This window comes from Oncorhynchus keta, chromosome 19, assembly GCF_023373465.1.
Source record: "Oncorhynchus keta strain PuntledgeMale-10-30-2019 chromosome 19, Oket_V2, whole genome shotgun sequence".
NCBI classification, from domain to species: domain Eukaryota; kingdom Metazoa; phylum Chordata; class Actinopteri; order Salmoniformes; family Salmonidae; genus Oncorhynchus; species Oncorhynchus keta.
This window is the reverse complement of record NC_068439.1, coordinates 74,147,184-74,173,414: the sequence shown is the minus strand read 5'-3', so window position 1 is coordinate 74,173,414 and position 26,231 is coordinate 74,147,184. Positions and strand designations below refer to the sequence as shown.

Genomic DNA, 26,231 nt, shown 5'->3' with positions numbered 1-26,231 from the left:
GTGACATGGTAGTCACACTGGACCCATTACCTCTCAGTGACATGGTAGTCACACTGGACCCATTACCTCTCAGTGACATCATAGCCACACTGGACCCAGTACCTCTCAGTGACATCGTAGCCACACTGGACCCAGTACCTCTCAGTGACATGGTAGTCACACTGGACCCAGTACCTCTCAGTGACATGGTAGTCACACTGGACCCATTACCTCTCAGTGACATGGTAGTCACACTGGACCCAGTACCTCTCAGTGACATGGTAGCCACACTCGACCCAGTACCTCTCAGTGACATGGTAGTCACACTGGACCCATTACCTCTCAGTGACATGGTAGTCACACTGGACCCAGTACCTCTCAGTGACATGGTAGTCACACTGGACCCAGTACCTCTCAGTGACATGGTAGTCACACTGGACCCATTACCTCTCAGTGACATGGTAGTCACACTGGACCCAGTACCTCTCAGTGACATGGTAGCCACACTCGACCCAGTACCTCTCAGTGACACGGAAGTCACACTGGACCCATTACCTCTCAGTGACATGGTAGTCACACTGGACCCAATACCTCTCAGTGACATCGTAGCCACACTGGACCCAGTACCTCTCAGTGACATCGTAGCCACACTGGACCAAGGCCTGTGACACACAAACGTCCTTCAAGGCAAGACAGCAGTGCAACAGAGGTCAACAATCAGCTTGACAGCTAAGTCAACAATCAAAACATTTAATTCACTTAAATGGTCCCAAGACACTTTCCTGAGGAGTACCTCGTCCTCACCCAGAACCCAGCTTTAAAGCCAAGCCAGTGATCGTGTTACATTTGCTATTAGCACACTGATATTAAATGTGCTAATTTGCCAGGTTGGGTTTACCCCATGTTAATTTGCCAGGCTCTCTCTACAGTATGTGTGCTAATTTGCATGGACTTTGTAAATGTGCTAAACTAACGACTGACATTTTGTGTGCTAATTTGTCGAGCGGGGAACACTTTGGTGCTAAATGTGCCAAAATCGTAAGGTTCCACAGGCTTGTTTAGAACCTTGAACGTTTCTGAAGTCTCTGAGGATTCACGACTCAAATTGATTGGCTTACTGTTTCTCACCTCCCCTCTGTTCTCAGCCTCTCCCTTCTCTTTCTGTCTCATATCCTCTCTCATACACAGCTCCTACCACCCAGGAGAAAGTAGACACACACACACAAGCATGTATACACACACACACACACTAGCACACACGCACGCGCACACACACACACACACACACACACACACACACACACACACACACACACACACACACACACACACACACACACACACACACACACACACACACACACACACACACACACACACACACACACACACACACACACACACACACACACACACACACACACACACTATTGATCCAAATGTGCAAGCATTGTAAACAATTACCATCTCACCAGCTGTGGTACATCACTTCAATGTGCCACAAATGAATAGCTGAATTCAGCCTCTTTATTGTGGTGTTCAAGGTATTGTAGGACCCAGAATACATTGGGACATATTTACATATTCCACAACATTATCATGCTGCAACTACAGCTGGTGCAGTTTCACGAGCACATGCACACCCACACACACACCCACATGCACATCCACACACACCCACACCCACACCCACACATATACCTACACACACACCGCAGATGCAGTAATTCATCATGACTGTGACAGTTGCATGTGATCAATCACAATGGATATGTCTTAAACGACCATGGCTTCTCTCATGTGCATAAATCGCCATAATGTATTTCTTCATAAAATAATGCTGTATTTTTCTTTGGGTCACATTTGCAGGGCACTCCGAATAAGCAGACCCAGTTGTTGAAGAGAATTCTCTCTCCCTCTCATCTTGTTCTCTTCCCTACTCTGCCCCTCCCTCCCCTCCCCTCCCTCCCTCCCTATTTTTCCCCTCCCTCCCTCCCTCCCTCCCTCCCTCCCTCCCTCCCTCCCTCCCTCCCTCCCTCCCTCCCTCCCTCCCTCCCTCCTCTCCCTTCCTCTCTCTTTCCCTCCCTCCCTCCCTCCCTCCCTCCCTCCCCCTCCCTCCCTCCCTCCCTCCCTCCCTCCCCTCCCTCCCTCCCTCCCTCCCTCCTCTCCGCTTCCTCTCTCTTTCCCTCCCTCCCTACCTCCCTCCCTCCCTCTTTTCCCTCCCTCCTCTCCACTTCCTCTCTTTTTCTCCTCCACTCTCTCATCTAGCTCTTTTTTGTCTTTCTCTCATTATTCATTCTCCCTCTTCTCCTTCCCTCTCTTCCACCACTCTCCTTTTCTCTCTCGTGTCTCTCTCTAGCTCTCTCTCTCGTTACCCCCCCCCCCTGCTCTCCCTCTGTCTCTCTCTCGTTCTCCTTAGGGCTGTGTCTTGTTTGATGGTGGCATCAGCAGGTGACAGATGGTGACCTAGCCACCGCTGTTCACTGTAAAGTGAGTTTTAATCAAGCCTAAGTGCGTGTGAGAGATGCTAATTACTTGCCATAGGCTAGGATAGCCACAGAGTCCAGCGTTCAGAAGAAAAAGCGTGTGTGTGTGTGTGTGTGTGTGTGTGTGTGTGTGTGTGTGTGTGTGTGTGTGTGTGTGTGTGTGTGTGTGTGTGTGTGTGTGTGTGTGTGTGTGTGTGTGTGTGTGTGTGTGTGTGTGTGTGTGTGTGTGTGTGTGTGTGTGGGTAACAGGCCAGTCACCCAAATGAGTATGAGTCTACATGAGAATATTTTGTCCACTTGATCTCCCTCCTTAGTATCCACTGTAGTCCACTATGAAGCAGTGATCTTCTCTGGAAACTGCCAAATATGATCCAAGATCAGCACTCTTATTCGAAGACACTTTTTGAATTATGGACTCGATGGAAGACTAATGGAGATAATAGCCAACCCTGCCCAGTGCCCCACTCCAATTCAATTGTGCTGTGTCACAAAGCTTGTCCCTCGCAATTGCGCTGTGTTGGAAGATTTCACATTTTCAGAAAAAAAAAATATATATATATCTGTGACAAAGGAGATCAGTGTGAATGGCAGGGGTATCTATCTCCCTCCCTTGGACTCATTCTGTTCTCTCTCTCTCTCTCTCTCTCTCTCTCTCTCTCTCTCTCTCTACATCGCTCTCTCCTTCTCATTCTCCCATCAAAATGGACCATTATCATACTCGGATCCATTGTAACATTACACAAAGCGACTGTAAAATTAGACTTCCCCTCTTGCCGCAGAGTCGGAGCCAAAGATCAAGCTTTGATTCGGGAGGAAGCTTTTTTAATGTTCACATCTGGGCTCCTGTCGAATCAACGACCAGCAGCGCCGGAAGAGAGGAACAGGGGAAGAGAGGAGATGACTGTAGTGTAGAATCCAGCTTCACTGGATTGATAATGATCAGATAAGGAGAATGGTAATGGAGATGGAGAGGACTACAGTCTGGTCTGGAGATGGAGAGGACTACAGTCTGGTCTGGAGATGGGAACAGACAGACAGACAGACAGACAGACAGACAGACAGACAGACAGACAGACAGACAGACAGACAGACAGACAGACAGACAGACATACAGACAGACAGACAGACAGACAGACAGACAGACAGACAGACAGACAGACAGACAGACAGACAGACAGACAGACAGACAGACAGACAGACAGACAGACAGACAGACAGACAGACAGACCAATACAACACTGTATGTAGACATAATATGACACTTTTTTGGAACTTCTGTGAGTGTAATATTTACTGTTCATTTTTGTTGTTTATTTCACTTTTATTTATTATCTACTTCACTTGCCTTGGCAATGTTAACATATGTCTCCCATGCCAAAAAAGCCCTTATATTGAATTGAACTGAGAGAGAGAGAGAGAATGAGAGAAAGAAAGAAAGAAAAAGAGAGAATGAAACAACCTTTCTCTAAATCCCCAGGGTTATTGATTAACTGATGGTCCCTCTCCCTGGCTGTCACAGTCCCTTTCCACAAAGAGTATTAGACGTGTTTACAAAACAACAAGACGATGATGGCACAGTCTGCTAGCCCGAGGGATGGAGCTGGGTAGATGGCATGAATGTCACGCCTGTACAGAAGCAACTAGACACCACTGACCAGAGGGAGAGAGGGAGACATAGTGAGAGATAGGGGAGGTGGGGAGGTGGGGTGGAGAGTGTGGAGAGTGAGGGGGAGAGAGAGAATGATAGTGAAAGCGAGAGATGGGGGATGGAGAGTGAGAGAGAGTGAAATAAAGAGGGAGAGAAAGAACAAGAAAGAGAGAAATACGGAGAGAGAGAAAGAAAGAAAGAAGGAACAAAAGAAAGAAAGAAAGAAAGAAAGAAAGAAAGAAAGAGGTGTCGACAGAAAGAAAAAAACGAAGAAGAGAGGGAATACATGGGAAGAGGGGTCAGTGGAGGCAGACAAAAGGCAGTCAATTAAAGAAGAGAATGGATGGCCTACTAGACCTGAGATGACACCTGCATCACCCTCTATCGCTCTCTCCTTCTCTCTCTCTCCGTCGTTCTCCCTCCCTCTCCCTCCCTCTCCCTCCCTTCATTCCAGAGGAAGAAAATGTCTGCTTTTGGCCGTTGTTCATCCGTCTCACATCAGAACACTGTTGTACACAACAACTAACTAACTGTACAAATCAATACAGTCACTGTGTGTGTGTGTGTGTGTGTGTGTGTGTGTGTGTGTGTGTGTGTGTGTGTGTGTGTGTGTGTGTGTGTGTGTGTGTGTGTGTGTGTGTGTGTGTGTGTGTGTGTGTGTGTGCGCGCATGTGCATGGGTGTGTTTGTGTGTGCATCTCTGTGTGTGTGTGTGTGTGTGTGTGTGTGTGTGTGTGTGTGTGTGTGTGTGTGTGTGTGTGTGTGTGTGTGTGTGTGTGTGTGTGTGTGTGTGTGTGTGTGTGTGTGTGTGTGTGTGTGTGTGTGTGTCTATCAAATCAACAAGTGTCGATACTGTAAGCAATTCACACAGGAGGAACCAAAGACATCTTAAATAAGATTTGTGAAGCCAGACTGGTATGTGAGGACACTACAAGCGGAACTGGAGTCAGCAATAATACAGCAATCACAGGGAATCATAGGGAATCACAGAGAATCATAGGGAATCAGTCCTAACGTCAGTGTGTGTCCCATTTAGTGACTCGCCGTGCAGAAAGACATTTGATTGTCGATACATTGTGAAGTCCAACGGTGCAGAATGATGGTGATGGGTGCCTCTCAATTACTCTGTGGACTACGTAGGCCTTTCTCTATTATGGTCTGTAGCTATGGGAAATGTTACCTAGAGGTGGACTGCAGGTTGCCTTGACAGACAGACAGACAGACAGACAGACAGACAGACAGACAGACAGACAGACAGACAGACAGACAGACAGACAGACAGACACACACACACACACACACACACACACACACACACACACACACACACACACACACACACACACACACACACACACACACACACAAACACACACATACACAAGAACCTGTCACTTTGACTTGATGGTCTACCATCCAGAGGAGCAGTATCAGAGGCTCACATGGGACAGAGTGGCCCATTTAACCAGTCAGTCAGCCAGGAGACGCTCTGTTACATTAACCAAATATCATAGAGTTAATACTTGAGTGGCTATGTCGTCTCTTTTGAGTGTTTTAAATTGTCCCACACCAGATAGGTGCAGTGAAATGTGTTGTTTTACAGATAGGTGCATTGAAATGTGTTGTTTTACAGATAGCTGCATTGAAATGTGTTGTTTTACAGATAGGTGCATTGAAATGTGTTGTTTTACAGATAGGTGCAGTGAAATGTGTTGTTTTACAGATAGGTGCAGTGAAATGTGTTATTTTACAGATAGGTGCAGTGAAATGTGTTGTTTTACAGATAGGTGCAGTGAAATGTGTTGTTTTACAGATAGGTGCAGTGAAATGTGTTGTTTTACAGATAGGTGCAGTGAAATGTGTTGTTTTACAGATAGGTGCAGTGAAATGTGTTGTTTTACAGATAGGTGCAGTGAAATGTGTTATTTTACAGATAGGTGCAGTGAAATGTGTTATTTTACAGATAGGTGCAGTGAAATGTGTTGTTTTACAGATATGTGCAGTGAAATGTGTTGTTTTACAGATAGGTGCATTGAAATGTGTTGTTTTACAGATAGGTGCAGTGAAATGTGTTGTTTTACAGATAGGTGCATTGAAATGTGTTGTTTTACAGATAGGTGCAGTGAAATGTGTTGTTTTACAGATAGGTGCATTGAAATGTGTTGTTTTACAGATAGGTGCATTGAAATGTGTTGTTTTACAGATAGGTGCATTGAAATGTGTTGTTTTACAGATAGGTGCATTGAAATGTGTTGTTTTACAGATAGGTGCATTGAACTGTGTTGTTTTACAGATAGCTGCAGTGAAATGTGTTGTTTTACAGATATGTGCAGTGAAATGTGTTGTTTTACAGATAGGTGCATTGAAATGCGTTGTTTTACAGATAGGTGCAGTGAAATGTGTTGTTTACAGATAGGTGCATTGAAATGCGTTGTTTTACAGATAGGTGCAGTGAAATGTGTTGTTTTACAGATAGGTGCAGTGAAATGTGTTGTTTTACAGATAGGTGCAGTGAAATGTGTTGTTTTACAGATAGGTGCAGTGAAATGTGTTGTTTTACAGATAGGTGCAGTGAAATGTGTTGTTTTACAGATAGGTGCAGTGAAATGTGTTGTTTTACAGATAGGTGCAGTGAAATGTGTTGTTTTACAGATAGGTGCATTGAAATGTGTTGTTTTACAGATAGGTGCAGTGAAATGTGTTGTTTTACAGATAGGTGCAGTGAAATGTGTTGTTTTACAGATAGGTGCAGTGAAATGTGTTGTTTTACAGATAGGTGCAGTGAAATGTGTTGTTTTACAAAAAGGTGCATTGAAATGTGTTGTTTTACAGGGTCAGCAATAGTACTATGGCACTTCTGGAGCAAATTAGGGTTAAGTCACCTTTGTTATTCGAACCATCCACCTTTCAGTTTGTGGCCCAATGCTCTTGTCCGCTAGGATACCTGCCACCCTAAACGACACAGCATAGAGATATATAATACTAGAGTGGAATAATGATTTGTTACATTAGCCAAACAATAGAAATATGCAATACTAGACTGGTTATGTTATAACCTAACATAACTCTGAAAGGTACTGATGGTGTTTGTTTTTTGGTGGTTACCAAGTTCCATCCCTAGTGTCCTCCTTCTCCCTTCCTCTCTCAGAATTAGGCCTAGTGACACAAACATTTAAGTCATTTAGCAGACGCTCTTATCCAGAGCGACTTACAAATTGGTGCATTCACCTTATGACATCCAGTGGAGCAGCCACTTTACAATAGTGCATCTAAATCTTTTAGGGGGGGGGGTGAGAAGGATTACTTATCCTATCCTAGGTATTCCTTAAAGAGGTGGGGTTTCAGGTGTCTCCGGAAGGTGGTGATTGACTCCGCTGTCCTGGCGTCGTGAGGGAGTTTGTTCCACCATTGGGGGCCAGAGCAGCGAACAGTTTTGACTGGGCTGAGCGGGAACTCTACTTCCTCAGTGGTAGGGAGGCGAGCAGGCCAGAGGTGGATGAACGCAGTGCCCTTGTTTGGGTGTAGGGCCTGATCAGAGCCTGGAGGTACTGAGGTGCCGTTCCCCTCACAGCTCCGTAGGCAAGCACCATGGTCTTGTAGCGGATGCGAGCTTCAACTGGAAGCCAGTGGAGAGAGCGGAGGAGCGGGGTGACGTGAGAGAACTTGGGAAGGTTGAACACCAGACGGGCTGCGGCGTTCTGGATGAGTTGTAGGGGTTTAATGGCACAGGCAGGGAGCCCAGCCAACAGCGAGTTGCAGTAATCCAGGCGGGAGATGACAAGTGCCTGGATTAGGACCTGCGCCGCTTCCTGTGTGAGGCAGGGTCGTACTCTGCGGATGTTGTAGAGCATGAACCTACAGGAACGGGCCACCGCCTTGATGTTAGTTGAGAACGACAGGGTGTTCTCCAGGATCACGCCAAGGTTCTTAGCGCTCTTCAATTTAGCATAGCTTCTTAGGACACTAAACAAAAGCATTCCTAGCTGATTGATATCAGTGAAAGGACCCATTTTGAAGGGAGACTCCCCAATACAGCATATCTTCCTAGTGAATCCAAGGCTTTCGACTCGGTCAATCACCATATTCTTATCGGCAGACTCAGTAGCCTCGGTTTTTCGGATGACTGCCTTGCCTGGTTCACCAATTACTTTGCAGACAGAGTTCAGTGTGTCAAATCGGACGGCATGCTGTCCGGTCCTCTGGCAGTCTCTATGGGGGTGCCACAGGGTTCAATCCTCGGGCCGACTCTTTTTTTCTGTATATATCAATGATGTTGCTCTTGCTTCGGGCGATTCCCTGATCCACCTCTACGCAGACGACACCATTCTATATACTTCCGGCCCATCCTTGGACACTGTGCTATCTAACCTCCAAACGAGCTTCAATGCCATACAACACTCCTTCCGTGGCCTCCAACTGCTCTTAAACGCTAGTAAAACCAAATGCATGCTTTTCAACCGTTCGCTGCCTACACCCGCACGCCTGACCAGCATCACCACCCTGGATGGTTCCAACCTTGAATATGTGGACATCTATAAGTACCTAGGTGTCTGGCTAGACTGTAAACTCTCCTTCCAGACTCATATCAAACATCTCCAATCGAAAATCAAATCAAGAGTCGGCTTTCTATTCCGCAACAAAGCCTCCTTCACTCACACCGCCAAACTTACCCTAGTAAAACTGACTATCCTACCGATCCTCGACTTCGGCGATGTCATCTACAAAAGTGCTTCAAACACTCTACTCAGCAAACTGGATGCAGTTTATCACAGTGCCATCCGTTTTGTCACTAAAGCACCTTATACCACCCACCACTGCGACTTGTATGCTCTAGTCGGCTGGCCCTCGCTGCATATTCGTCGCCAGACCCACTGGCTCCAGGTCATCTACAAGTCCATGCTAGGTAAAGCCCCGCCTTATCAACTGAGATAAGATTGATAGAGCTAGAGAGGGTGATATAGAGGGTGAATAGCATGCTATTCTCTGGGTAAGTAGGAGAATAGCATGCTATTCACCCTCTATTCCCTTGTGGTTTCATTTTGAAATCAGTCTGGGTAAGTAGGAGAATAGCACGCTTCATTTTGAAATCAAGGAGGAGCAGGAAGGTCGGGTGATGACTTCAAAACTGGTCACTCGGGGCAACGGTGAGAGCTGTAACCATCAAGTAGGCTTGGGTTTTGTGGATGTCGATGTGGATGACGGCGTAGGCTGCAAGCTCTGCCTCTGAGGGTTGTGTGTTCAATCCCAGTGCTGGGCAGTCATCTTAGATTTGTTTTGGTCTTAACCCTTAATGCTGCAATATGTCACTTTTTGGGCGATAATCATGGTACCACCATTCTGTACACTGTACTTGCTTGTTTTTGTCACATAAAATGAAATTAGGTGAACTATTTTAATTTTAGCAACCAGGAAATGTTGGAGCAATTTCTGCATAGTGCAACTTCAACCATTCAGAATGAATGCCTAAACTACATTGTGGAGTTGTTTTTGATTTAACCCTATCCTAACCTTAACCATTCAGAATGAATGCCTTCAACTTCTAAATTTGAAGTTTATGGACAAACGAAGACTGTGAGAACTTGTTTCACATCACACACACACACACACACACACACACACACACACACACACACACACACACACACACACACACACACACACACACACACACACACACACACACACACACACACACACACACACTTTCCGCCCACCCACACTGTACAGCACGGTGTGAGCTCTGACAAGTACTACAACCACAGTGTATATGATGTGATACTGTCAAACAAACACTTGCAGGAGAGTACATCGATCTGTGTACTTAGATTACACTATCAAGAAGTCAATGTGTTAACCTGATCTATAATGTATGAGCACATCTAGCGGGGTTGAATATACTCTGATTTGCTATCTCTATGGCGATGGTGTTAAAACAGGTCTGCTTAAAAACAGGACAGAGCAGAGGTAAACAGTGAGACGTCCCTAACTCACATGACTGTTTTCATGTTATTATGAATTCCCATAATTATCCATAGTCTGTCTGACACACACGTACTCTTGCACACACACACACACACACACACACACACACACACACACACACACACACACACACACACACACACACACACACACACACACACACACACACACACACACACACACACACACACACACACACACACTAAATAATGCACCACACACACACAGACACACTCCTCTCTGTCTGTCTCTGTCTCTGTCTCTGTCTCTGTCTCTCTTCTGTCGCGCTACATTGGTTTCATGATGGTTGTGTGTAAATAATGTTTTGGTTTGTGAGGACATCTCAATCAAAGAGAATCAAAAATCAAAAAGCTTCTCTCTCGTGCCCTAGAGGAGGAGGATGGAGAGAGATATTGAGCTAAAGCTTCTCTCTCGTGCCCTAGAGGAGGAGGATGGAGAGAGATATTGAGCGAAAGCTTCTCTCTCATGCCCTAGAGGAGGAGGAGGATGGAGAGAGATATTGAGCGAAAGCTTCTCTCTCGTGCCCTAGAGGAGGAGGATGGAGAGAGATATTGAGCGAAAGCTTCTCTCTCGTGCCCTAGAGGAAGAGGAGGATGGAGAGAGATATTGAGCGAAAGCTTCTCTCTCATGCCCTAGAGGAGGAGGAGGATGGAGAGAGATATTGAGCTAAAGCTTCTCTCTCGTGCCCTAGAGGAGGAGGATGGAGAGAGATATTGAGCTAAAGCTTCTCTCTCGTGCCCTAGAGGAGGATGGAGAGAGATATTGAGCTAAAGCTTCTCTCTCATGCCCTAGAGGAGGAGGAGGATGGAGAGAGATATTGAGCGAAAGCTTCTCTCTCGTGCCCTAGAGGAGGAGGATGGAGAGAGATATTGAGCTAAAGCTTCTCTCTCGTGCCCTAGAGGAGGAGGATGGAGAGAGATATTGAGCTAAAGCTTCTCTCTCGTGCCCTAGAGGAGGAGGATGGAGAGAGATATTGAGCTAAAGCTTCTCTCTCGTGCCCTAGAGGAGGAGGATGGAGAGAGATATTGAGCTAAAGCTTTTCTCTTGTGCCCTAGAGGAGGAGGATGGAGAGAGATATTGAGCTAAAGCTTCTCTCTCGTGCCCTAGAGGAGGAGGATGGAGAGAGATATTGAGCTAAAGCTTCTCTCTCGTGCCCTAGAGGAGGAGGATGGAGAGAGATATTGAGCGAAAGCTTCTCTCTCATGCCCTAGAGGAGGAGGAGGATGGAGAGAGATATTGAGCTAAATGTTCCCTTGTGTGCCTTCACCATTCCTGACCTTCAGTGCACTCTGAGCCACACAGAGCCACACCGGCAGCTTTACGGGTCCTCTCCAGGGACACGTGACTTCTGACCCAGCAAACCACAGGAAGCCCACTGAGTGACACTGACAAAGAGAGATGGGACATCATGTCTCCGGATGATATAACCACAATGGAGCAGCCATACTACACCGTGAGTTGAAAAAGTCTATTTTTCTGTTGGATCATTTTCAAGGGTATCCCTAGATGACTGTCACTATCATTATTTTCTAGTTAATCTGGACGGGAAAAAACTGACTAAAACAGTGATGGACATAGATTCCAATAATAGGAACTACCTGGACTCCGATGCACATTTAAGTGCATCAAAGTGCCCATCTCCAGACCAGACTGTAGTCCTCTCCATCTCCAGACCAGACTGTAGTCCTCTCCATCTCCAGACCAGAGTGTAGTCCTCTCCATCTCCAGACCAGACTGTAGTCCTCTCCATCTCCAGACCAGACTGTAGTCCTCTCCATCTCCAGACCAGACTGTAGTCCTCTCCATCTCCAGACCAGACTGTAGTCCTCTCCATCTCCAGACCAGACTGTAGTCCTCTCCATCTCCAGACCAGACTGTAGTCCTCTCCATCTCCAGACCAGACTGTAGTCCTCTCCATCTTCAGACCAGACTGTAGTCCTCTCCATCTCCAGACCAGACTGTAGTCCTCTCCATCTCCAGACCAGACTGTAGTCCTCTCCATCTCCAGACCAGACTGTAGTCCTCTCCATCTCCAGACCAGACTGTAGTCCTCTCCATCTCCAGACCAGACTGTAGTCCTCTCCATCTCCAGACCAGACTGTAGTCCTCTCCATCTCCAGACCAGACTGTAGTCCTCCCCATCTCTAGACCAGACTGTAGTCCTCTCCATCTCTAGACCAGACTGTAGTCCTCTCCATCTCCAGACCAGACTGTAGTCCTCTCCATCTCCAGACCAGACTGTAGTCCTCTCCATCTCCAGACCAGACTGTAGTCCTCTCCATCTCCAGACCAGACTGTAGTCCTCTCCATCTCCAGACCAGACTGTAGTCCTCTCCATCTCCAGACCAGACTGTAGTCCTCCCCATCTCTAGACCAGACTGTAGTCCTCTCCATCTCTAGACCAGACTGTAGTCCTCTCCATCTCCAGACCAGACTGTAGTCCTCTCCATCTCCAGACCAGACTGTAGTCCTCTCCATCTCCAGACCAGACTGTAGTCCTCTCCATCTCCAGACCAGACTGTAGTCCTCTCCATCTCCAGACCAGACTGTAGTCCTCTCCATCTCCAGACCAGACTGTAGTCCTCCCCTTAGTTGTTTAGTGAAACGGGTTTGTAACTTTGTCCCCTTCCTGTACATTTCTGTGACCTAACAACTAACCAGAAGTTACATCATCTGAATCCTTCAGCAATGCAAATCTACCTAATTGACATTCAAACCAACAAAACCCTGAGCACTAAAAGATGCCCTTGTATGTTTCTAATTTCACAGCTCACAGATATTTCCCATTTCAAATGGCAGTACAGGGAGAGTGCGACTTGAATTACTTTTCATAGAAAAGGTCCCACTTTTATTTGATGCATGACCATACACACACACACACACACACACACACACACACACACACACACACACACACACACACACACACACACACACACACACACACACACACACACACACACACACACACACACACACACACACACACACACACACACACACACACACACACACACACACACACACACACACACACACACACACACACACACACACACACACACACACACACACACACACACACACACACACACACACACACACACACACACACACACACACACACACACACACACACACACAATCCAAGGGCTCCTTCAAAGACACAGGCATATAAAATACGTTGTGAGAAATCTCATTCTCTTAGCTTCAAAACCTTGACGTGTGGAGCCGCATTTGAATGCAATGTAGATCCCCCCCTCTTTGTTCTTGAAAGCCTCGTCCGGGGTATTTTTAAACCGTGGAAATTATTTGCGAGAGGAGTGAGGAGATAGTTTCACATTTCTATAAGCGAGTGAGCTGCGAGTGCGGGTGCGCACAGAGTGCGGAGTGACATTAATATTTTAAGCAGCTTTGTGCTTATTTAAATGTATTTTGCTGTGAAGGTGCTGGCAGTGTGCCGTGACACGGGGTAATATCCATAATTCCTGCAATCCCAAACTAAACTCCAACGAGCAGCTGATAATGCAGACTGGCGGCGCAAAAGCAAATAAAGTCAATTAACTATCAAATCCCTAAATTCCCCCCCCTGTAATTTCCCAAAGTGAAAATGGAGGGAAAAGAAAATGTATTCAATATTCTCAAAACAATCAAATGGACTCAACTCTCTACAGAAAATTACTTTTCCCTTCTAAAATACCAGAAAAGGGCTCAAATCAAATGAAACTGAAATGAAATCTAAAGTAAACTAAAATGAAACTCTGTGCTGTATGAGCCAAAAAGACTCCAAAAGACAACATCATATATTAGACCTATCTTAAATTAAAATAAAGCAAAGAAAATGTAAGGAAATGCAAGAGTCAAAATGAGTTTGGGGGCTTCTTATCAACAAAGCAAAGCCTTGAAAACTACACGAGGTTTCACAGAGTAAACATTGCTTCCAGCCATTGTCAAGCTCCTGGGGATGTGCTTTGGGTACGGAAGTGAGATGACGGTAAAGATAATAATAAAATAGCATCACTCTCCAGCTCGACAGAAGCCTATCCACTTTCCCTGATAATAGAGATTACTGCACTCACTCAATGTCATTGCGATCCCGTTTTTCCATAGACGCTCTATGTTGAGAGATGAGATGGATATTAAACGTGACCGCCTGTAAAACTCTGATCAAGACTTTAGAGAAGGTGTCAAATGGTTAACGGAATGTAATTGTGAGTCATGCGTCGTAGGCATGACCAAACTCTTATTATGGTAATGCCTAACATAGATGTGTGTGTGTGTGTGTGTGTGTCTGTGTGTGTGTCTGTGTGTGTGTTCTATACCAATTGTACCAATATGACTAACAGCATGGAAAAGCAATTCCCGTAACATCTCATGCCATGAAAAATGATTTCCCCCTTTCTGATTTTCTCTACTTTTGCATATTTTTGTGACTGAATGTTATCAGATCTTCAACCAAAACCGAATATTAGATACCGGAATCTGAGTTTACAAATAACACACAAAAAGGATACTTGTTTTATTTATTTATTTAATTAACAAAGTGATGCAACACCCAATTACCCCGTGTGAAAAAGTAATTGTTCCCTTACACTCAATAACTGGTTGTTCCACCTTTAGCTACAATGACTGCAACCAAACACTTCCTGTAGTTGTTGATCAGTCTCTCACATCGCTGTGGAGACATTTTGTCCCACTCTTGCATATGCAGGACTGCTTTAACTCAGCGATATGTGTGGGCTTTCAAGCATGAACTGCTCATTTCAAGTCCTGACACAACATTTCAATTGGGATTAGGCCTGGACTTTAACTAGGCCATTCCAAAATTCCATAATTGACAGACAAAATGCGACCCATCTCGTCCAAAACATTGACACAAGTTTGCCAAAAGGTACCTGGAAGCACCTGGATGATCATCAAAGCCTCTTGGAGGAATGTTCTGTGGGCAGATGTGTAACTGCCTAGGTGACATGGGTCCCATTATACCTGGCAAAAACCAAACACTGCATTCCACAGTAAGAACCTAATACCAACGGTCAAGCATGGTGGTGGTAGTGTGATGGTTTGGGGATGCTTTGCTGCCTCAGGACTGGGATGACTTGTCGTATTAGAAGAAACCATGAATTCTGCTCTGTATCAGAGATTTCTACAGGAGAATGTCAGGCCATCTGTCTGTGAGCTGAAGCTGAATCGCAGCTGGGTCATGCAGCAAGACAATGGTCCAAAACACACATGGAAATGGCACACATGAAAATGGCTAAAAAGCAACACATTTAAAGTTTTGGACAGACCTAATCCCAGTTGAGATATTGTGGCAGGACTTTCTGAGTTAAAACCCACAGATGTTGCTGAGTTGAAACAGTTGTGTATGGAAGAGTGGGCCAAAATTCCTCCACAGCGACGTGAGACGGATCAACAATTACGTTGGTTGTAAGCGTTTGGTTGTAGTCATTGCAATTATAGGTGGCACAACCAGTTATTGAGCGTAAGGGCGCAATTACTTTTTCACACAGGGGCATTGGGTGTTGCATATTTTTGTTTAAGAAATAAATGAAACAAGTATGTAATTGTTGTGTTATTTGTTCACTCAAGTTCCCTTGATCTAATATTACGTTTCGGTTGAAGTTCTGATAATATTCAGTAACAAAAATATGCAAAAGTAGAGAAAATTAGAAAGGGGGCATATACTTGTTCTACTGTGGGTAGTGAAGTAGCTGTCAACGTAGAGCTGGTTGATGCTCACTTAGCTTCAGAACCAACATCATCTCTGAACAACAGAATCTTGTCATTTCAAGAAAACAACTTGTCATTCAAGAAAACAACCTTACTATATAATGAATGAGCTAAATTGCCGCCGTTTAAATATGACCATTTAGCTGCTGGATTTAGCATACATCAGTATCCACAGCAACAAACAAAACTGTCAAACGTTGATATATATCTACAGTGGGGCAAAAAAGTATTTAGTCAGCCACCAATTGTGCAAGTTCTCCCACTTAAAAAGATGAGAGAGGCCTGTACATTTTCATCATAGGTACACTTCAACTATGACAGACAAAATGAGAAAAAAAATCCAGAAAATCACATTGTAGGATTTTTAATGAATTTATTTGCATATTATGGTGGAAAATAAGTATTTGGTCACCTACAAACAAGCAAGATTTCTGGCTCTCACAGACCTGTAACTTCTTCTCTTCACTCGTTACCTATATTAATGGCACATGTTTGAACTTGTTATCAGTATAAAAGACACCCGTCTACAACCTCAAACAGTCACACTCCAAACTCCACTATGGGCAAGACCAAAGAGCTGTCAAAGGATACCAGAAACAAAATTGTAGACCTGCACCAGGCTGGGAAGACTGAATCTGCAATAGGTAAGCAGCTTGGTTTGAAGAAATCTACTGTGGGAGCAATTATTAGGAAATGGAAGACATACAAGACCACTGATAATCTCCCTCGATCTGGGGCTCCACGCAAGATCTCACCCCGTGGGGTCAAAATGATCACAAGAACGGTGAGCAAAAATCCCAGAACCACACGGGGAGACCTAGTGAATGACCTGCAGAGAGCTGGGACCAAAGTAACAAAGCCTACCATCAGTAACACACTACGCCGCCAGGGACTCAAATCCTGCAGTGCCAGACGTGTCCCCCTGCTTAAGCCAGTACATGTCCAGGCCCATCTGAAGTTTGCTAGAGAGCATTTGAATGATCCAGAAGAAGATTGGGAGAATGTCATATGGTCAGATGAAACCAAAATATAACTTTTTGGTAAAAACTCAACTCGTCGTGTTTGGAGGACAAAGAATGCTGAGTTGCATCCAAAGAACACCATACCTACTGTGAAGCATGGGGGTGGAAACATCATGCTTTGGGGCTGTTTTTCTGCAAAGGGACCAAGAAGACTGATCCGTGTAAAGGAAAGAATGAATGGGGCCATGTATCGTGAGATTTTGAGTGAAAACCTCCTTCCATCAGCAAGGGCATTGAAGATGAAACGTGGCTGGGTCTTTCAGCATGACAATGATCCCAACACACCGCCCGGGCAACGAAGGAGTGGCTTCGTAAGAAGCATTTCAAGGTCTTGGAGTGGCCTCGCCAGTCTCCAGATCTCAACCCAATAGAACATATTTGGAGGGAGTTGAAAGTACGTGTTGCCCAGCAACAGCCCCAAAACATCACTGCTCTAGAGGAGCTCTGCATGGAGGAATGGCCCAAAATACCAGCAAAAGTGTGTGAAAACCTTGTGAAGACTTACAGAAAACGTTTGACCTCTGTCATTGCCAACGAAGGGTATATAACAAAGTATTGAGATAAACTTTTGTTATTGACCAAATACTTATTTTCCACCATAATTTGCAAATAAATTCATAAAAAATCCTACAATTTGATTTTTTTGTCTGTCATAGTTGAAGTGTACCTATGATGAAAATTACAGGCCTCTCTCATCTTTTTAAGTGGGAGAACTTGCACAATTGGTGGCTGACTAAATACTTTTTTGCCCCACTGGGGGGGGGGGGGGCCAAAAAAGTATGATATATATTCTGTTTAAGTGGCACACGTGGGATTCATAAAGCATGCTTTAATCCACAGCAACATGCAGAACTATCAGCATAACAGTGACATATACAGTACCAGTCAAATGTTTGGATACATCTACACATCTACATTGTAGAATAATAGTTAAGACATCAAAGCTGTGAAATAACAAATATGGTATCATGTAATCAACAAAAAAGTGTTAAACACATAGAAATCTATTTTATATTTGAGCTTTACACACTCTTGACATTCTCTCAACCAGCTTCATGAGGAAGTCACCTGGAATGCATTTAAATTAACAGGTGTGCCTTGTTAAAAGTTAATTTGTGGAAATGCTTTCCTTCTTAATGCATTTGAGCGAATCAGTTATGTTGTGACAAGGTAGGGGTGGAATGCAGAAGATAGCCCTATTTGGTAAAAGACCAAGTCCATATTATGGCAAGAACAGCTCAAATAAGCAAAGAGAAATGACAGTACATCATTACTTTCAGACAGGAAGATCAGTCCATACAGATTATTTCAAGAACTTTGAAAGTTTCTTCAAGTGCAGTCGCAAAAACCATCAAGTGCTATGATGAAACTAGCTCTCATGAGGACTGCCACAGGAAAGGAAGACCCAGAGTTACCTCTGCTGCAGAGGACAAATTCATTAGAGTTAACTGCACCTCAGATTACAGTGCAAATAAATGTTTCATAGAGTTCAAGTAACAGACACATAAACTGTTCAGAGCAGACTGCGTGAATCAGGACTTCATGGTCAAATTGCTGCAAAAAACACGACTAAAGGACACCAATCATAAGAAGATATATGCTTGGGCAAAGAAACACGAGCAATTAATATTAGGCTGGTGGAAATCTGTCCTTTGATCTGATAAATCCCAATTATAGATTTTTGGTTCCAACCGCCGTGTTTATGTGAGACTCAGAGTAGGTGAATGGATGATCTCTGCATTTGTTGTTCCCACTGTGAAGCATGGAGGAGGAGGTGTGATGTGTGGGGCTGCTATGCTGGTGACGCTGTCAGTGATTTATTTAGAATTCAAGGCACACTTAACCAGAATGGCTACCACAGCATTCTGCAATGATATGCCATCCCATCTGGTTTGCACTTAGAGGGACTATCATTTCTTTGTTTTTCAACAGGACAATGACCCCAAACACACCTCCAGGCTGTGTAGGTGTTATTTGACCAAGAAGGAGAGTGATGGAGTGCTGTATCAGTTAATCTGGCCTCCACAATCCCCAAACCTCAACCCAGTTGAGATGGTTTGTGATGAGTTGGACCGCAGAAAGAAGGAAAAGCAGCCAACAAGTGCTCAGCATATGTAGGAACTCCTTTAAGACGGTTGGAAAAGCATTCCAGGTGAAGCTGGTTGAGAGAATGCCAAGCGTGTGCAAAGCTATAATGAAGGTAAAGGGGTGGCAACTTTGAAGAATCAAATATATTTTGATTTGTTTAACACTTTTTTTGGATACTACATGATTCCATATGTGTTATTTCATTGTTTTGATGTAGAAAATAGTAAAAATAAAGATAAACCCTTGAATGAGTAGGTGTGTCCAAACTTTTGACTGTTACTGTATATGCACATGTGATGTGACCCATGCAGGAATCAAACCCACACCATTGTGTTTCCAGACCCATTCGCTAACCCACTAAGCCATTGCAACCACAACTTGATGACAGTGACACTACATGGCAACTTCTCAGTCCTCTCAGCCCTTATCCACCCGATAGTGCAGTTCTAAATGCAGATGTCCTCGGAGCTGTGTGGGCATCTATGGAACAACTGCTGAGGGCCAGATCAGCTAGCTAGGACTTACTGCACTTGTCACTCCACTTGGCAAAGGCAGTGGTAATACACAGAGTTGAATTTGTCTCTGTGTTCTTCAGTGAAAAGGCCTTGACCTCGACAGTCAGAGCGCTGGTGTTACAAGGGTCTGGTCAGAGCCTGTGAGGATGGACGGCGGGGGAGGTGTGTGTGTGTGTGTTTGTGTGTGTGTGGGGGGGGGGCGTACGTACGTGTGTGATGTGTGCATGTGTGCGTGTGTGCGTGCACTAGTTTGAATAGGGGGCAGTAGCAGGACACAGCACCCCAGGGGAAATGACCTCTCTGTACCCAGAGTGCACCAGGATGATAGCCAGACAGGAAGTGCTGCATAAACACATGGAATAGAGTAGGAGCCAAATAGTGGGAGTACAAAAGCTGTAGAACATCCAGGTACTTTCACAGGTGCTGGAGTTGTAGACAGACTCATGGACAACAGAAAGGAAAACGCTGCACACTGCTGTTCACGCTCCCAGGTGATATTTATTTACAACAATGTTTCCACCCTTAGGTCTTCATCAGGCATCCATATCCCAGGTGGGGGTGGAAGGTCCTCTATATAGGGGCAGTGCTCAGTGACGCTGGGCAAATTTCGCGCCGCCTCAAGGGTCTTCCGGTCTAACCCGGGTCTGCAGATGTGTGCAGATGTGTGACGCCTCTACAACTGTGATGCAGCGCATTAGATGACTGAGCCACTCGTAAGGCCCCATATTGCACTTTAACACAGCAGAGCCATTCATATTGCACTGTAACACAGCAGAGCCATTCATATTGAAATCTAACACAGCAGAGCCAATCATATTGCACTGTAACACAGCAGAGCCATTTATATTGAACTCTAACACAGCAGAGTCATTCATATTGAACTCTAACACAGCAGAGCCATTCATATTGAACTCTAACACAGCAGAGTCATTCATATTGAACTCTAACACAGCAGAGTCATTCATATTGAACTCTAACACAGCAGAGTCATTCATATTGAACTCTAACACAGCAGAGTCATTCATATTGAACTCTAACACAGCAGAGCCAACAAAAAAGGGGATAAGAAGGCTAAATCAACAGTTATAAATATGTAAATTAAAATGTCATAAATATAAAACTACAGTTGAAGTCGGAAGTTTACATACACTTAGGTAGGAGTCATTAAACCTCGTTTTTCAACCACTCCACACATTTCTTGTCAACAAACTATAATTTTGGCAAGTCGGATAGGACATCTACTTTGTGCATGACACAAGTCATTTTTCCAACAATTGTTTACAGACAGATTATTTCACTTGTAATTTTACACTGAGTTGACTGTGCCTTTAAACAGCTTGGAAAATTCCAGAAAATAATGTCATGGCTTCAGAAGCTTATGTTAGGCTAATTTGCATAATTTGAGTCAATTGGAGGTGTACCTAAGGATATATTTCAAGGCCTACCTTCAAACTCAGTGCCTCTTTGCTTGACACCATGGGAAAATCAAAAGAAATCAGCCAAGACCTCAGCAAAAAATTGTAGACCTCCACAAGTCTGGTTCATCCTTGGGAGCAATTTCCAAACACCTGAAGGAACCACGTTCATCTGTACAAACAATCATATGCAAGTATAGACACCATGGGGCCACGCAGCCGTCATACCGCTAAGGAAGGAGATGCGTTCTGTCTCCTAGAGATGAATGTGCTTTGGTGCGAAAAGTGCAAATCATTCCCAGAACAACAGCAAAGGACCTTGTGAAGATGCTGGAGGAAACGGGTAAATATCTATATCCACAGACAAAGATCGTACTTTTTGGAGAAATGTCCTCTGGTCTGATGAATCAAAAATAGATATGTTTGGCCATAATGACCATCGTTATGTTTGGAGGAGAAAGGGGAGGCTTGCAAGCAGAAGAACACCATCCCAACCGTGAAACACAGGGGTGGCAGCATCATGTTGTGGGGGTGCTTTGCTGCAAGAGGGACCGGTGCACTTCACAAAATAGATGGCATCATGAGGAAGAAACATTATGTAGATATATTGAAGCTACATCTCAAGACACCAGTCAGGAAGTTAAAGCTTGGTAGCAAATGGGTCTTCAAAATGGACAATGACCCCAAGCATACTTCTAAAGTTGTGGCAAAATTGCTTAAGAACAACAAAGTAAAGTTATTGGAGTGGCCATCACAAAGCCCTGATGATAATTTGTGGGCAGAACTGAAAAAGCATGTGTGAGTAAGGAGGCCTAAAAACCTGACTCAGTTACATCAGCTCTGTCAGGAGGAATGGGCCAAAATTAATTTAACTTATTGTGGGAAGCTTGTGGAAGGCTAGCCGAAACGTTTGACCTAAGTTAAACAATTTAAAGGCAATGCTACCGAATACTAATTAAGTGTATGTAAACTTCTGACCCACTGGGAATGTGATGAAAGAAATCAAAGCTGAAATAAATAATTCTCTACTATTATTCTGACATTTCACATTCTTAAAATAAAGTGGTGAACTAACTGACAGGGAATTCTTACTAGGTTTAAATGTCAGGAATTGTTGAGTTTAAATGTATTTTGCTAAGGTGTATGTAAACTTCCAACTTCAACTGTAAGTATTCAGACCCTTTGCTATGAGACCTGAAATTGAGCTCAGGTTCATGCTGTTTCCATTGATCATCCTTGAGATGTTTCTACAACTTGATTGGAGTCCACCTGTGGTAAATTCAATTGATTGGACATGATTAGGAAAGGCACATACCTGTCTTTATTAGGGCCCATAGCTGACCATTTTAACGGTTTTGACTTGAGGTTATTGTTTGTAGAGGTGCCAGGTAGGTTGTTCCTACCAGAGAAAATATTGCTTTCTCCTTTTGGTTTGTGAGGGAATGAGTCCCTTCTGGTCCGTCAAGTCTACAACAATACAAAGGACTCAGCCGTGAAGTGGTAGGTTACACAAGCTCACAGACCGGGACCGCCAAGTCTTGAAGTGCGTAGTGTGTACAATTCGTCTGTCCTCGGTTGTAACACTCACTACCAAGTTCCAAACTGCCTCTGGAAGCAACGTCAGCACAATAACTGTTTGTTGGGAGCTTCATGAAATGGGTTTCCATGGCCGAGCAGCCGAACACAATGCCAAGTGTCGGCTGGAGTGGTGTAAAGCTCGGCGCCATTGGACTCTGGAGCAGTGGAAACATCTCTCTGGAGTGATGAATCACGCTGAACCATCTGGAAGTCCGACAGACAAACCTGGGTTTGGCAGATTCCAGGAAAATGCATTGTATCAACTGTAAAGTTTGGTGGAGGAGGAAAAATGATCTGGAGCTGTTTTCATGGTTCGGGGTAGGCCCCTTAGTTACAGTAAAGGGAAATCTTAATGCTACAGCATTACATTCTTGACGATTCTGTGCTTACAACTTTGTGTCAATAGTTTGGGGAAGGACCTTTCCTCTTTCAGCATGACAATTCCCCCATGCACAAAGTGAGGTCCATACAGAAATGGTTTGTCAAGATCTGTGCGGAAGAACTGACCTGCACAGACCTCAACCCCATCGAACACCTTTGGGATGAATTGGAATGCAGACTGCGAGCCAGGCCTAATCACCCAACATCAGTGGCGGACCTCACTAATGCTCTTGTGGCTGAATGGAAGGAAGTCCCCACAGCAATGTTCCAACATCTAGTGGACAGCCTTCCCAGAAGAGTGGAGGCTGTTATAGCAGCAATGTTCCAACATCTAGTGGAAAGCCTTCCCAGAAGAGTGGAGGCTGTTATAGCAGCAATGTTCCAACATCTAGTGGACAGCCTTCCCAGAAGAGTGGAGGCTGTTATAGCAGCAATGTTCCAACATCTAGTGGACAGCCTTCCCAGAAGAGTGGAGGCTGTTATAGCAGCAATGTTCCAACATCTAGTGGAAAGCCTTCCCAGAAGAGTGGAGGCTGTTATAGCAGCAATGTTCCAACATCTAGTGGACAGCCTTCCCAGAAGAGTGGAGGCTGTTATAGCAGCAATGTTCCAACATCTAGTGGAAAGCCTTCCCAGAAGAGTGGACGCTTTTATAGCAGCAAAGGGGGTACCAACTCCTTATTAATGCCCATGATTTTTGAATGAGATGTTCGACGAGCAGATGTTCACATACTTTTGACAATGTAGTGTATTTTATGGAAATAGTCTAAAGGGAAATGAGAAACGGTTTGACATGATTAACTAATTGGTTGTTGCCTTAAAATGATGAACAAAGGGTTGAAATAGCAACAGGGCCCGCGCGCGGTTGAAGCGAGTCGCTGTCCATGGTGCTGAACTGAGCGTTCCTACTTGTAGCTCGCTGTATCTAGCAATTCAAGCCGCACAATATGCATCTTCGCATAGCGACAATGACGCGTCGGTCTGACGCTGCAGGGACGAAATCCCAGCGAGCACGCTGCTTAGCCCTGAGCAAGAGATCTCAGGAGATAGCCATGAATCCCATGCGCTGCCCGCAGCCACAGCATCCCTGCCAGACAGCGTGCAAGAAGGGAAATCGGTAAGCGCGCGAGGACATGCGGGAGAAGGCTGTAGCAGGCAGGTGCGAGTAGCGGTAACACAACCACATCACTTTGCCATAGGGGCGGCTCGTGCGGACGCGGGCTGACTTTTAAACAGAAGCCTCCGGGGACATTATGTTTGTCTGAGTGTGTTGTCAACATTAGATGACATCCGCATTGAGGAACGGCCCGTCGTCATCACTCGAAGACGGTCTCGCGACTATTCAAACAATGACTGACAAGACATTGGCTGTTTAGGCTTATACTATACCTTACTAAAATATACTAGGCAACCTTCTCAATCAATAACTGGTCATTTGAAATGGGTCAAAAACTACCGCCCCCTGCAGCCCTATTGATTGGCCTTGTAAGTGATTGATTGAACCCCGACTCTCTTACATTTACCGAGGAAGACATTGGGGTGTCAGCCGTTTAAAAGGTCATAGGGGTACCGAAATCCCCTGTGTGTTCTAGGCCTATACCGCTAGTTGGGAGATAGTGTATGTGTAGGAGTACATATTACTAGACTCCCTTAAAACCACGAATGCTCATTATTGCTTTGATGGGATTTTTTAAAAACGAGCTCATGTCATAGGCCTACACATCCTACAAAATAGCCGTTACTGAAAGTAAAGCAATTATTATGTTTAAGGGACCCCCAGAGGAACAATGAATCGGGAGCTTTTTGTAGCCTAGTTACTGTGTTCATTTATCCTATAGTTTAATTGATGTGACCAATAGAAGGAGTAGGCTACCTCTCTCTAAATGAAACCGTTCGCTGTCGAGAGACTGACACCATATCCAACAAGAGTTCTGGTCATATATATCGGCTAACGTGTGTTTTGTTTCTAGCACTACGCTTCAAGCTGTTGCATATAGATGTGGACTATTTGGATTAAATAGGTTCACATATGACACAGCAAACTAAGGGAACCCAACCATTCACCTTATATTATTCCACCAACATTCTCGCTCGCCGGTTCTCAGTGTAATTGGCCTTAATACACGCCATCCAGTGAATATGTTGTTTGTTTGACCACGAGGGTCGTGCAATAGGCCAATATTCTGGATAAAAGTCTGTGATTTAAATGTCAATTCGAATCTGTCATGTGTTTCATTTTGCTTAGAATGAATATTTGGGGTCCGAATTACCATGTTTGTGAAGAAAGGGGCAACAGTGTGCCAATGCCAAAGGTCAACACAACGTAGCCATGAAGCACACACAGGGCCAGTCTCTGAACCATTAAAGGCTACAACAATGAGAGGTGAACGGATAATTTCTCCTTTCTTCTCCACTACAAACAACAAGTATCTTACCATATCTTAAAACGTGCGGCATCCCGCGAGAGTATCCCAGAAACAGCATCAGAAGCGGGAGCAGCAGTCTGAGGTTGAACCTGAAAACGAGACTAGTTATCAGCGGGGAGGTAATCTTCATGTTGTTTGTAAAATGCACAGTGGTGATCCCCCGTACGCTTTTGATTCGCCCGGAATTCGGTCTACGGTCTTTCGGCAGGGTGATGGCAGCCCACGCGCAGGATCACGGCATGGTCACTCGCGCTTCCCCTAAATCCATTAGCAGTCCCGGCATGATTCCCTACTTCACTGCGCCAAGAAACGATCCTCCGGTTCAAGAGATGGCGGGACATCCATGACGGGCGTTAAAAACCGGTGGGGGCCCATACATGGGCCGGTGCCTAGCGGAGGTGAGACACTGGCAGCCAGATACCCACACGTGAAGAGCGTTGGTAGGGGAGCAGCGGAGAGCGCCAAGCAGAGCTGAATCGCAATAGCAGCCTATGAGGCACTTTATGTTGCCTACTCTCCCATTATACTGCACTGCTGCACAGCCTCTGACGTCGAGCCAAGGTTAGTGTGAGCGCGCGCGCCAGAGAAATATCCTACAGAAGATGGGGAATGGAAGGGTGAGAGGCAGAGAGAGGGAGAGCGAGAGAGAGAGAGAGAGAGAGAGAGAGAGAGAGAGAGAGAGAGAGAGAGAGAGAGAGAGAGAGAGAGAGAGAGAATGTGTCACAGGTTCCGCCGACAACAGTGTGCCACATATCCTTATCTGCATCCCAAATGAACTGCTCTTTTACAACGTTATGAGTTCCTCGGCTAATACCATCCACCCACCCGTTTTGATTATGTAACGCTTGTGCGCGTTTTTACATCGCTCTGCGATAGTAGCCTATCCACACAGAGCAAGACTATTCTCTCTAGGTCATAACCAGTGTCGCTATGTAATGGAACGCCAAACTATAGCGTC

General features: G+C 44.9%; 1 protein-coding gene across 2 annotated transcripts in view; it reads right to left on the bottom strand.

Moving 5' to 3' along the window:
• LOC118374950 (glutamate receptor ionotropic, kainate 2-like) overlaps nucleotides 1-25,886 on the bottom strand; it is a 197,495-nt gene extending 171,609 nt beyond the window's left edge. Inside the window, exon 1 of one of the 2 annotated variants that reach the window (XM_052471297.1) lies at nucleotides 25,283-25,886. In XM_052471297.1, the coding sequence (XP_052327257.1) occupies nucleotides 25,283-25,403 (121 nt within the window). In that variant the 5' untranslated portion in view covers nucleotides 25,404-25,886. The remainder of the gene's footprint in view (nucleotides 1-25,282) is intronic. The other variant, XM_052471296.1, reaches the window with a different exon arrangement.
• Nucleotides 25,887-26,231: the final 345 nt, after the last annotated feature.